This window comes from Podarcis vaucheri (genome assembly GCF_965113315.1).
Source record: "Podarcis vaucheri genome assembly, chromosome: 5".
Classification (NCBI taxonomy): domain Eukaryota; kingdom Metazoa; phylum Chordata; class Lepidosauria; order Squamata; family Lacertidae; genus Podarcis; species Podarcis vaucheri.
The window spans coordinates 44,369,872-44,383,685 of record NC_138763.1 but is presented as its reverse complement, the minus strand read 5'-3'; the positions used below and the strand labels follow the sequence as shown (position 1 = coordinate 44,383,685).

Here is a 13,814-nt window from a genome sequence, read left to right as displayed (position 1 = left end):
TCTGGGACAGCTTCAAGGGCAGCCCCGTGTAGAGCGAATTACAGTAGTCAAGCCTGGAGATGACTGTCGCATGGATCACTGTGGCCAGGTCGGGAAGGGAAAGGTAAGGGACCAACTGCTTGATGCGGCGAAGGTGGAAAAATGTCGCCTTGGCTGTTGCTGTGACTTGCGCCTCCATGGAAAGGGAGGCGTCAAGGATTACACCCAAACTCTTAACGGAAGGCAATGGCACTAATTGGGCCCCCGCAAGAGAAGGGAGTTGGTCCCTCATCCCCATGCTATCCCGACCTAGCCATAGGACCTCTGTCTTCGAAGGATTTAGTTTCAATCGGCTCCCACGAAACCATCCAGCCACAGCTTCCAAGCATCTGGTCAGTGTGTAAGGGGCCGAGTTGGTGTGGCCATCCATCAGCAGATAGAGCTGAGTGTCATCAGCCCAAAGCTCCGGATAATCTGGGCAAGGGGGCGCATAAAGATGTTAAAAAGCATTGGGGAGAGAATTGCGCCCTGCGGCACTCCACACACCAAGGAGTGGCGTGACGACATTTCCCTCCCTAGTGCCACCCTCTGTCCCCGACCAGAGATAAAAGAGCACAACCAGTTACGGGCTATGCCCTGTATCCCCACGTCTGCAAGGCGATGGTCCAGAAGATCATGATCGACCATGTCAAAGGCTGCTGACAAATCTAAAAGGATCAGCAGTCCTGACCCGCCTCGATCCAGTTGTCTACGGATATCATCTTATATCATAAGAGGATTAGGCAAAGTTGTGGAGGACAAGACGATCAATAGCTACTAGCCATGATGGCTCTGCTCTGCTTCCAGGGACAGATGTTGGATACCTCTGAGCCACTTGCTGGCAACTGCAAGTGGGCAAAGTGCTGCTGCTGAGCTCCATTACTTGCTTGTGGGCTTCACACAGGCATCTGGCTGACCAGGGGACTCTTCTTACATTATACTTCAACCAGGTCAAAGCACTTGGGGAGTCAAGCAGGGCCTGTGAGGTAGCCTGAGGAGAGTTCCAAGGGCCAGACAGACATGCCTGGAGGGCCACATTTCACTCCTGGGCCTGAGGTTCCCAGCTCCTAGTTTAAGAGAACAGCAGCTCTGCCCTTGTCTCCTGAGGACTGAATGACCCTGTCCCTATGACAACGAGGCCCTAAGAAGAGAAGACCCTTAGGACCCTTGTATGTTTGTATGTTTTGCCCTGCATTGGAAATGGCAGGTTCTGTTCCTTTCTCTCCACCTCAGCACATTTTGATGAGCAAAATGGTTCCGGGAGGGAATTTTTTAAGGAAAAAACCAACCCTTCTAGAGCACCATGATTTCAGTCCCCTCCCCAAAACAAACATGCAGAGCGTCTTTGATCTTTTTTTCTTTTGAAACCCTCTCAAGAGATCCTCTTCACATATTTCCTGCTTCACTTCTCCTTTGGCCCTCTATCTCTGTCCATATCATGAGAAAGTGGCAGAGTTAACCCATCCAGGAAGCCTAAATCTATCCTTCCAGAGCTCTCTTTGTTCTTCCTTCATCTCACACATCTTCACAAGGGAAACTAATGCTCTGGTTAGCTTTTGTTTCAGAGCTGGAGTCATCCACATGCAATGAGGATGCCATCAGTTGAGCCCAGACACACAAATGCTATAAGGTATAATGGGTCTCACAGCTATGCCTCTTTCCTCTGTTGCTCACCTCTGGCAGTTCTCCAGGGAACAGAGAAGCCTCCAGTAAACTCTGCATCTGTTCCTGTCTCCTGCCTAGTGACACCAGATGCTTAAAAGCCATTTGCACTTCCCCATCTGGCCAATGAACTTGTCTTCCCCTTGACTGCTCGAAAAGATTCCACCTCTCCTTCTGATTTTGGCAATTGAGACTGAGTCACTCTCTGCGTACAACGCTACTGCTCTGTTTAACTGGGGTTGCTCTTCTGAAGCGCTCGCTCCACTACCAGAATCCCTAATAGAAAAAAGCCACTGCATGTGACAAGTGTCTGGAGTTGCCTCTTTTATGCTCAGGGCATGACTGAGCAGCGAGGACTTCAGACACTATGTTCAGTTTTTGGTGGTGTTTGACACCAGACAGAGAACCACCCACATGCACCTGGGCCTTCTTATAAAAGCTAGTTGATATCTTTCTGACCAGTGATTTTGTCCTTAAGTTCAAGTAGAAACCACTGCTCTAAACCACACTGCAGCAGACCTGCTCTCAGCCCAATAATTTTTCACTTCAAAACAGAGAAACTAAAGGTTGCTATGCTTCAGGTTTGTTGGTCTTCTCAATCTAGACCGAAGCTCCTTTCTACAGCTGGCTGCCTTTTTGTCTGTCTGCTCTGGGCTAACAGCTACAAGTACAGTCTCTAGAAGAGAAGAAGAGGAGTTTGGATTTGATATCCCGCTTTATCACTACCCGAAGGAGTCTCAAAGCGGCTAACATTCTCCTTTCCCTTCCTCCCCCACAACAAACACTCTGTGAGGTGAGTGGGGCTGAGAGACTTCAGAGAAGTGTGACTAGCCCAAGGTCACCCAACAGCTGCATGTGGAGGAGGGGAGATGTGAACCTGGTTCACCAGATTACGAGTCTACCGCTCTTAACCACTACACCACACTGGCTCTCTAGCTGTGTCCAAGGGCCTGCGCCAACCAGCAAGTGTCAGAACCCAGAGTTATTAAGAATGACTCCATCAAAGGTAGCTGGTGTGAGGAGTAAAAAGTAGGGAACAGATCACATCCAGTGTGGGAGGGCAAGGGAACACTCTCCTTGACTTTGGAGATATTGTTGTCACCATTCCGACCTAAACTTCTGCCCTTTTTAGAATGTTACCTGGAACTCAATGTCTGCAGGTAAGGAGGGAGCAACACTGCCATGGCAGGCACCAGACCTGTGTGCGTAGCGAGCTCTGCACATTCAGCTGCACATGTGAGGCTCTCTGCACATGTTACAATGAACTTATAACAGAGAGCCTTGTGTATACAGCTGCACTCTCAGGAAGCACATTGTAATGAACACACCAAGGTTGGGAGAGCTGCCTGCTTCAGCCAGTCATTGTCTCATACTAACCTACCTCTCAGGGCTGTTCAGAAGATAGCATGGGGAGAACCACCATTTGCACTGCCCAGAGATCTTCTGAGGATGGACCGACTATAGATAAAATATACTAAATAAATGTCAGAAAGGGGCTTTTGTAAAGCAGAGAGATAAATACATACAGTCATACCTCGGAAGTCGAACGCCTTGTGAGTCGAACGTTTTGGCTCCCAAATGTTGCAAACCCGGAAGTGACTATTCTGGTTTTCAACCCGAATGTCCGACATGGCTTCTGTGGCTTCCGATTGGCTGTAGGAGCTTCCTGCAGCCAATCAGAAGCCATGCCTTGGTTCCCGAACATTTTGAAAGTCAAATGGACTTCCGGAACAGATTCTGTTCGACTTCCGAGGTACGACTGTATAGGGATTCTACACACTCCATTCCCTCAACATCGAATAATTATATTGTATATTATAATATATTATAATTATTACCCCTGTATTGGGAAGTTTCTAATATTTGATGTTTTATTATGTTTTTATATGTGTTGGAAGCCACCCAGAGTCTCTGGGGCAGTCCAGATAATTTTTTTATTTATATAGAAGTAGGGAGTATGGTAGGGATAATTGCTTTTCTTTCAACTTGTTATTTCTGCTGCAAGTAGCAACTAAAGTCCCATTCACTGAGAAGCTCAAAATCATTGGAGAAATGCCTGGTAGTGTTGCTGTAAGAAATGGTGTAGCAAATGCACTCTGCAGCAGAGTCACAAACTGCCATGTCTGGGGACCACAGTATCTGCTTTGTAGGCAGAACAGCAGACAATAGGCCCGCAATATTCGTTAGGAAATCACCAAGGGCTAATTTGGATGAATTAAATGTTTACTGGAGCCATAGGTGTAATAAAATCCATTACTGATACAAATAAAAGTTTTATTATTTGGTAATGGTTCCATACATACATGCGAGCATACACATGCACATGCACTGAGAGACAGAGATTATGACCGTCCACCCACAGAAAGCTCCTTCTCTGTTGGCTCTCCCATCACAGCTGCTTCCCCTTGGCAATCCCTCCCTGGAAAGTGATCACTGTTTCCACCCCTCCACTCAAAATCCATCCAGATCCTCTCTCTGTGCAAAACACACACACACACACAAAACCAGGCTAAGTAGCAGCATTCCCTCTGCCAACATGTGCTTTGACTAGCTGTCTTGAATGGCGCAGCATGGCCAGTATAGAACTAACAGATTTTCTCAGTTTGGGGAGATGCAAATGGAGCTGAAACAGGCAGTTTCAAGAACCAAGCTCCTGCTTCGGGAAGTTGAGCTGGGGCAGGTTGTGTGTTTATTCACCTGCCTATGTTGATTTTCTTGTATGTTTTCAGGAAAACTGACAAAACACATTTCAAAGAAGAAGAAGTTGGGGGAAGGCTTGTTGATCTATTCTACAAGCGACTTTTTTTTGCTGAAATGGAAAGAGCGCTGAAAAAACATTTAAGAAACAATGTGCGGTTCAGTGGCTAAGAATTCTGTTGGCTCATCACTTTGCTCAGCTATAAAACCCAGTGGGCAACCTTCAGTCTATAATCCCTATTTATCAGCCCAGCCTAGCCCAGAGGGTTGTTTGTGGGCTAAGAAAAATCCTGTTCTGAACTCCCTAAAGAATGAAATACAAATAATAACTAAACCCCTTTCACACTTACTCAAAGTACTTGCAGCTAAGCTACATTTACAAGGGCCACTGTGGCACACTTAAGGCAAGTATATATCTATATTTTAAAATGTGCCATAAAACAGAGGGCAGAATTGTATTTGTAGGGAGCCTCTCGACCTGCTGCTGGGAAGTGTCCCCTGGAGGCAAATCCTGCTGCTTTACTGCCCATTATTGGGGCTTCCTTCATGCCTGGGATGATCCATCCCTGCTAACAACCTCGGCTTCCATCAATACAAACACTGCATAGTTTTTAAACTAATATTTTTCCAGCATGCAATTCCATGGAGAGGCGAACACAGCGTTGCCATGGCAATGCATAGACAGCATCTGCCTGGGAAGTAGCTGAAGGGAGAAACTGGAATAGAATTGCAAATTCCCCACAACCCAGGGAAGGATCTGAAGGAAAGGAAATGCAACATGACTGCCTGTGTGATCCACCACAAGCCTACCACGCTGTTTCAACACGGGAGCACCTTCTGCCAAGCTAGGAAGCTCCCTGGTGGGATCTGAACTCCCATTTCAGCTAGATAAGCTAGATGTACTTGCCTGCCTGCCTTGCCCGTCTGTCTCACTCACTCACTCACTCACTCACTCACTCACTCACTCACATAAAGTCCAATAGGAAACCAGAGGGCCTGTTATTCATTTGCTACTTGCGATGCCTAGCTTACTGCAATACATCAATGTGAACATATGTGAGCGAATACCGGGAAAGGGGACTTTCTCTTGGCTCCTAACCATTGCAATACAAACTCTCCCCCTCCCCAGTAGTACCACAAAGCAACAGAAGGGAAAAATGAGGAAAGATTTCCCTTGAAATCTGATCCATTTACCTAGGCGCACAATACTAACAAGCACAGAAATTCAGAACTTGCGGGCTGTGGCAGTGCTAGCAAAGCAGGAGCCTAATGCACCTCAACCAACTCTTGCCCCCAAGCGGCTTGTTTAGAATTGATGCCAGCTTAATCCCTAGGCGGCTGGCATGCCATTGGCAATCCTGTGCCCAGTTCCAAAGCAATATGAGGAAAGGGCCAGAAACCTCAATCATCTGGGAGGCTAAATGCTATCCAAGCATGCTCAGTCTTCACACTCCCCTCTTTCTATACACACACAACCCCCCCCCCTTATTTCTATGTTTTAGGTTGCAGGCTGGAGTCTGATAGCTGCCAAAGCTGTGAAACACTTCTGGGTTCGTTCCAGCGCCACACCTGCCATTCTGCTCTGTACAGCACGGCTGGCATTAAATGTGGGCAGAAGGCAGTTTTTTACCATTCCAATTTTACTTCCCATGCTTCCCTTTTGAGCAGCATGCTACACTCTGTGGATTTCTTGCCTAATCCATCCAGAGATGCTGGATTAAGGAGACACTCAACCCTCAAAGTCTCTGCAGCAGCCTTTCACTATTCAAACAGCAAGCAACTTGGAATGGAACATACGGGGATCGGTGAAGCTGCACGATAAGAGACAGCTTTACTCTGACAAAAAGGGAGAGCGGGAACATACTGCAACTGTTGCCTAGATCAGGGGATGGCTGTGGCAGCACACATATTGCACAAGCAGCATGCCATGAAGCAGGGATACAAGACAAGAGAAAAGGGTAGGAAAGAGAGCTTCGCTAGACTATGGAAGTGACAGGTGTGAATCTTGGGGAAGAGGCTGCTCAGTTTTAAACTCTTGAGAAAACATGAAGTGAGATCATAAGAAGGTCCCTGCTGGATCAGGCCAAAGGCCTGTCGAGTCCAGCATTCTGTGCTGATGGTGGCCAACCAGGTGCCTGTGGTAAGCTTAGCAGCATCATGGCACTTCCAAAGGGCCATCCCTTCCATTAGGCAGACAGGGGCAATTGCCCTGGTCAGCAGTCATTTTTTATCCCTCAGACGCTTGCCTTGCTACCTGCCCATCACTGCCACCCGCTTTTCTTTTGGGGGGCTCTCCAGAGTGCCCACCGCATCCCTGGACTTTGCACTGAGGCCACGTGCTCCAGAGGGATACATTCAGTGTCACACAGGACAGAATGGGGATGAGTTCAGAAGATACATAACACAGATATGTGGACAGGGCAGAAGAACCTGCGTGCTTAATTGTCTATGGCAGTGGTTCCCAACTAAGTACAGAGAACCCCCCGTTTTTCATAAGCCAAGCTATGGAACCCCTACTTTTGAAAATGCTGATCTCTCTGTGATAGTTTCTGTAATGTGAATGGTGCCACCATACCCTCCAACACATCCTAATGCAAAACTGGATCATGGGTCTTCAGACTACATTCCCACATGAGTCATGTGAGCCATACAAGAGCATGGTGCCCCAAAATGGGATATCCTGGCCAGTTGATGGGTATGTGCCACAGACTTATTGGGGTCCTCAGACTGCCAATTGGGAACCACTGGTTGATGGCATAAGGTAGCTTTAGGAGAGAATTGTTGTGTATTTTTTTTCTTGCATTATATAAAGAACATCTATATTTGATGTATCCCAAAAAGGTATCCTTTGGTATGCCTGGCCGATTCCAAATGAGAGTCTTTGTTCTGACAAGGCCATCTCTTCTACATGAGGTTTAATTTCCGGAATGTACAAAACCTAATTTACACATGTGGGCCATTTCAACATTTAAATATTCAAGTCCTCTCAGCAGGCTGCCATGATTTAGAGAACAATAGTTCTAAGGCATCAAGAACAGGCCTCAGTTAGACAAACACCTTCCGTGTGAATCACAGTGAAATTTGAAGAATTTCTTATCTTGAAAAGCTTTTGAAGTACACACAGCAGGATGATTTACATGAACAAAGACAGTCCAGGGCTGAATAATGGTTCAATGTATATTCCTGTCCTAACAGTATGGGGACATAGGAGTCACTGTAGCCTGGTCATTTCCCACACCTTTCTGGCAACATGCAAAGAGAAGAAATGCATGCACAGGCCGCCTGAAAAATGGCCACTTCCCATTCTGACATTGCTCTGCTGGTGACGCCACAGAGGAAAGCTATCATGCCCATTGGCCTGGTTGTTTCCTTTCCACCACTGCCAAAGCAGCATGGGGAGCACCACAGCATAGTGGGTCTGCCTCCTGTCCATTTAGGTTTTAAAAGAATTGGGCCTTTCACAATGTTTGGGTTTTGTTTTGAACAAGGGTTCATTTTTCACTTGATAAATTGTCAACTGACCATGTGTCATGCATGCCATACCTCTAAGACCAAAAATACTGTGTCACAGGCTCTGCTTCTGACCAGAACATCTAGACTGTGTAACTTCCCACACCATCTGTGTCCTGCCATTGTGCCTCCCAGTGGTGGCTAAGGCTGCACTCCTAGGTCCACTCACTGGGGATTAAGCCCCACTGAACTCAAAGGGACTTACTTCTGAGTAGACATGGATAGCTTTGCACTGCTAAATCAAAGCTTAGGGTGGCATTCAATGCTACTCTTACTCAGAAAAGACCCACTGAAGTCAATGAACATGACTTTCTTAAATACAACCTAAGAGGGAAGAATTCAACATTGCACTAAACCAATTTCAACCGCACAAGTATTTTTGCTTGCCCAGCAGAAGAACCTCACCTCTCCTCCCCCTGCACACTGTTCAATGGATTATCCTGACCCCCACAGGACTGATTTGATGGAGTTGGCACACAGGGAGAGAGTGGAAAGCCCTACTGCTCTAGGGGGAGCCCTTGTGAGGGCTCCTGCTAGCAAAACTACTCATTTGAATCTGGTCCTTAGTGTTTAGCCAATAGCATATGTTTGCATTATTTTATTTTCTGTGCCTGGTTCATTGCATGTCAATCTGTGTGGGTACTGGGTACTAAATTTAATTTGGTTTTAGTATCTTGCAGAATGTAGTTTGTTCCGAACGGCATGACAACATCCTGAGATTGTTGTTGCTTCTCACATTCATTGCTTTCCTGCCAAAATATTGCCCTCCACACACCTTTACAAGCTTGAGATTTATTTATTTCTAAAGACAGACAACATGATGGCACACAGTTTTAAAGAGTGGATCCCATATATTTTCATCACTGGGAAACAGTCAAAGAGAAACAAAAAATTATATATGTAAGCAGCACCTAGAGATCTAGCTTCAGTGATCAGAAGCCATTTCTCTCAAAAATAAAAATAAAACGTGCACAATGCAACATTTTAGCTGCCCAGCAATATCCAAGGCAGGACAACAGTGGCAACTGCCCAAAGAACTCGAGAAATATAGGATTTCAAATCAGGCAAAAGCAGGGTGGGGTGGAGAGGAAGTGAATATTATCTCATAGATGGCCAAAATTAGGAAGTGTTTGCTCAAGGCTCAGCAGATTTCTAAATGGTGAAGAGCCATTTTTAGTCAAACTTTCAGTTTGTCACCATTTAGGGAAGATTGTTCCTCCGCTGCAAAAATGCAAAACTTGGACCAAGGGAAACCAACTTAAGAGTTATTGGTTCCGTTCAGATATCACTCCAAACCATTGATTGTGCTTACCATAGTTTAGAACTCAAACTGCAGTTCAAGCTTCAAAATGTACAACAAGCAAATCATGATGATGTTTTTATGTTCTTGTTTATGTATACTTTTCTTTGTTTGTTATTTCTTGGTGAAGGGATTATATATGTTTGGTGATTTTTTTCTGTTTGAAATTGGCAATAAAAAATATTTATAAATAACAAGCAAATCATTATGTAGAATGGCTTGTCTCCTTTTGTTATCCCCCCCACACACACCCCGACACATACACACAGCTTCATAAATTCCTAAGTTCACTCCTGTCTCCACAATGCAGCAAACTCTCTATAGACAGGCTGATGACCGTAACTATGGTTTGTAAATATAAATATGCCAGGCCATGGTTTAACAGCCCACTTCAAATCATTGTTTCTGATTCTGGTTGCTGGCAGATCACAAGCCATGGTTTGTCCAGTAGCCGAGTACATGCTGAGGTGGAGCTTTGAAGCCACCATCTAACACTAGTGCTGTTGCGTTTTGCCAGGACAGAGAGGCAGTGAGATTGGGAATGTGCGGCTGCAGCTGAAGCAGTCTGAGATGGGTGGCAGTAGTCCCACTGATACAACCACATGTCCTCAACCTCACTGCCAACCCACACCAAACCAAATAAAGCAGTAGCAATGCCATCATCAAGAGGATGGTTCTTCCCCACCACACAAGATGCTACCGAGTTTGTAAATTCAGACATCAAGACAAACCATGGTTAAACTTCATTAAGCATGGCCTGGCATGATGTCTGAATTGTGCCACCATACCTTGAGCCTTGAGCCATCTTTTCATCGCATCAGACTAAGGGCTGATTTCTACAACACATTTCCTTCTCAGAATAAACACCTGCATTCTTTTTCAAAGTATGAATCTGCATGGGCATTATAGCATGTTAACAGGCCTTTGCAGATTCAGCCAGCAGCAATTACAGCAACTGGGGAAAGTGCCACTGTGATCACAGGAATTGCTTCCAGCTGTATCCATTATTACCAAATTTATACCGATTACTTTACATCTGCCCACATGGTGGTGCTTTTTGTTTCTGTAGGAACAAATAGGAATGGGTGGATTGCCTTGTAGGAGATCCTCATGACACACAACGGACCAGGCCTGCCTTAGCACCTGGAATATGGCTTCTGAAACTCTTAGAATCAGCAGGACTTCAAGGGGAGGGAGGACTGTTGTGCTCCCACTGCACTGCCACACTTAGAACTGGGTAGATGGATCATATCCCCATGCCTGGCCCAATAATGAGCTCAGACGGGAGCAAAGAAGATGATACCCAGAAGCAGGAAAGCTTTGGTGCCTTGGTGTGGAGTTGTCTTGAACCATGCTGACCAGAGACAAGATGCTACCCTCACAAGAGACCAGGAAAAGGGCTGCATCTAAACAAAACTGCTATAATTACCCGCTGCGAGAATATTCATGGTACTGCCCTTTATGCAAAGTTGCTTAACTTCAGGTTTAGCATCTCTCTGGGTAGCTAGGGGAGCACCCCTGCCCACCAAGTTTCTGCTGCACCTGATGCTCACAGGAATCTTCCACATTCACATTTTACACCACATGTCACCCCCATTCTTTTCTAGGTTACCCTGCAGTCAAGCATAAATCTGAAAGAGTATCCTACACATGAAGCCCCGTCCCAGCCTGTCTGGCGACAGAGGGAGACATTCCTCAGAGGAGATCAAGAGACAGCAAATTGGGTGGTGGGGAGAGCAGTAGGTCAGCCTTCCTCCCCCTCCAGATGTTTGGGACCGCAGCAAGCTGTACTTGTCCGGGTCTGACGTGAGTTGTCGTCCAAGCCATCTGGAGAGTGCCAGGTTGGGGGAGGCTGGAGGGAGGCTAGGAACAGAGACTAAGGGGCTTGAGCAGAGGCTCTGGGGGAGCCCAGACAGCAATGGCACAGGAGCTGCAAGGCAGGCTCAAGGGTCCTGACTCTCTCCTACAGACTTTGTCCGTTCCGTTTCAAGCGTAAAAGCAGAAAAGAAACGGAAAGAATCGCAAGGCCTTAAGAGGTGCAAGGAGGGAATATCCTGCTTGACTGCAATAAATCCAACCACTCAGCCCCCTTGTTTCCCCCCAGCCTAAACAGCACGTTCCAGTGCTGCATTCTGGTGAATTATTTAGCATCCCCTCCAGCTTTTTACTTCCCTTTGCACCCCCCACCAAAGCAATGGACACCGTCAGGCTGCTGCTGCTGCGAAGGAATGAGGAGCATTCCAGCCAGCATTAAGTACGGTAAGTGTGTAATGAGGAGGGGTCTGTGTGTGCGTTAATGATCAGCCCCTGTTCCAGTTGAGCTCCCATTCCCTCCCCTCCCCTCCTGCCTTTATTCTGGATAATTCAGAACCTCACATGCAGAGATGAAAGGCACACACAGTGCCTGGGCTGCCATTCCCTTGTCTGTCTCTTCCACCCCATGTTCAAACCCCTCCCCAATTGATCTCCCCTTTATCTGCCTGGTATTCTGCTTTTGCCATGGATATTGCCCGAGTGGGAAGGGTTGATCATGGGGAGAGGATTTCTCCCCCCCCCCATGGATCCTCTTTCTTCACCCCTCATTAAACTGTCGAAAGAGGGGGCAAAGGGAGAGATGGGAAAGGACAGTCACCAGGGCTGCAGCCTTGGCTAGAGACAGCAAGCCCCCTCCCGTAGGGGTTTGGAAGAGGCGGCAAGGGACACTCAAGACTCCACGGTCCAGATTCCATCCTCCACACCCACCTCCTCCTGCTCCACAGAGCTCCTCTGTCTCAAAGGTCGCACCCACAGTTCAAGCCCATTTCTTCCCTCAAAGAATCCTGGGAGCTGTAGTTTGCTAAGGGTGCTGGGAATTGTAGCTCGGGGCATGCAATTTGCAGTTCCCAGGATTGTTTGAGGAAAATAAATGTATAGTGTGGGTGCAGCCTTATCGTGTCAGATACACTTATGTGGTGTAGGGGTAGGAAAGGGGGCTACGCTCCTAAAGAGGACTTGACCCTCTCACTCGTAAGCTCCCATTTCCAAGGAAGGGCCCCCAAAAGGCATCCATCTAGCTCCACAGAAGAGGAGGCAGTTTCCCCAGAGAGTCTTACTAGAGCAGACAGAACACGAACAAACATACACACACTGCATGCAGATAAGTGGAGAAAATAAGAAGCCCCCGCCAGCCGGCCCACAGGAGATTCACACCCGCGTGAACGCGCCAGCACACACATACGCGTCCACGGTGCGTGCTCCCCGTTTCTGGAACCTCGCCGAGCAGCCAGCTCGTGCAGCTAAAGTTAGCCTGGTCCCGGGCATCTCACGCGCTGCAAGGAGGCGCAGCGCAACGGCCGGATCGCGCCCAGCAGGAATCTCCCCCCCCCCCGACCCACGCTGCTCTAAACCTGACCCGGACCTGCAGGCCACCGGACTCTGGCGCACGTGTGAGAGGCAGGGTGGGTTGGGAAGACGTTACACACCCACCCAATGGTTTGGGAGGGGGGCACACCCGCACGGGCGCGCGCCGCAGTTCCCTAACAAAGGCAATCGAGTGATTGTTCCCGGAGACTCCGAAGGGATCTGCGGCGGCCGCCTCAGCCCGACCCAACTCCCTCCCGACGTCCCCCAGATGGATCATTGTCTGCCCCCCATCTCGGACCGTCTGAGCGCGTCTCGCAGCTGCACATCCTAAGCGGCGGGGCTCCATTGTGAGGGCGGGAGAGGGGGTGTGGCGGCCGGCACCGGCGGAGCCCCTACCCGAGAGAGGGGCCACCCCCAGGACCCCCCGGGGTCGCAAACGTCTCCCCCTCCGAGGCCTGCGATCCGCCCCGCCCCCCAGCACTTACAGCCTTTCTGCGCTCCTCGGGATGTTCTTGGGGACGCTGCGGAGCCCCAGCCCGTGACAGTCGACGGTGGTGCCGCTGCAGGCGCACGGCGCGGGACAGGCGCTCGCCCGGACCCGGCAAAAGGCCGCCCAGGCCAAGAGGCAGGCTCCCGCCCGCAGCCACACGCCGCCCGACGCCGCTCGCTTCGCGGGAGCCATGCTGCCTGCGCTGGCTAGCGAGGGGCTGCCCCGCACATGATCGCACGGCGCGCTCGCCGAGGCGGCGTGGAGAGGCTGCCTTCTGGCGCAGGCGGGCGACCCCGGCTGCTGCTGCTGCTTCCACTTGGCGCCTTCGTCGCCTGTCCGGGTCGCAGGAAGAAGCAGCTCCGGCCGCCCGGGAGGGTTAAGCACAGGAACACGCGCTGCCTTCGCGTCTCGCTGCCTCGCTCTCAAAGACACACATCGGGAGCCCCCGTCTCATCCATCAAGCCCAGACAGCAGGAGCAGCCTTGGCTCCGCCCCCGTCCCCCCTTCAGTCTCCTCACCCGCCTCGGGCGCACAGATCTCTCCCCGCCACCGCCACCCACCCACCCACCCTCTTCTCCGACAGAGGGCCGGGAGGGGGCGAAACGGGACAAGAAAGGCGCGCACTGTCTGCCCAGGGAGCAGAGAGGAGGCTCCCACATAACGCACTCGCGGAATCACCAGCCAATTGGCAAGACACCTCCGCGGAAGAGAGAGCTATACACGCGCGTGTACACACACGTACGTGTGTATACACACACACGCAGCGAAGCACACACTCCGAGAGTCTGTCGTGGA

The 13,814-nt window shown here is 49.1% G+C and overlaps 1 protein-coding gene across 1 annotated transcript in view; it reads right to left on the bottom strand.

Moving 5' to 3' along the window:
- The window catches only part of SLIT1 (slit guidance ligand 1), a 118,913-nt gene extending 105,347 nt beyond the window's left edge, over nucleotides 1–13,566 (bottom strand). Inside the window, exon 1 of the mRNA XM_082224759.1 lies at nucleotides 13,015–13,566. Within this exon, the coding sequence (XP_082080885.1) occupies nucleotides 13,015–13,211 (197 nt within the window). The 5' untranslated portion in view covers nucleotides 13,212–13,566. The remainder of the gene's footprint in view (nucleotides 1–13,014) is intronic.
- Nucleotides 13,567–13,814: the final 248 nt, after the last annotated feature.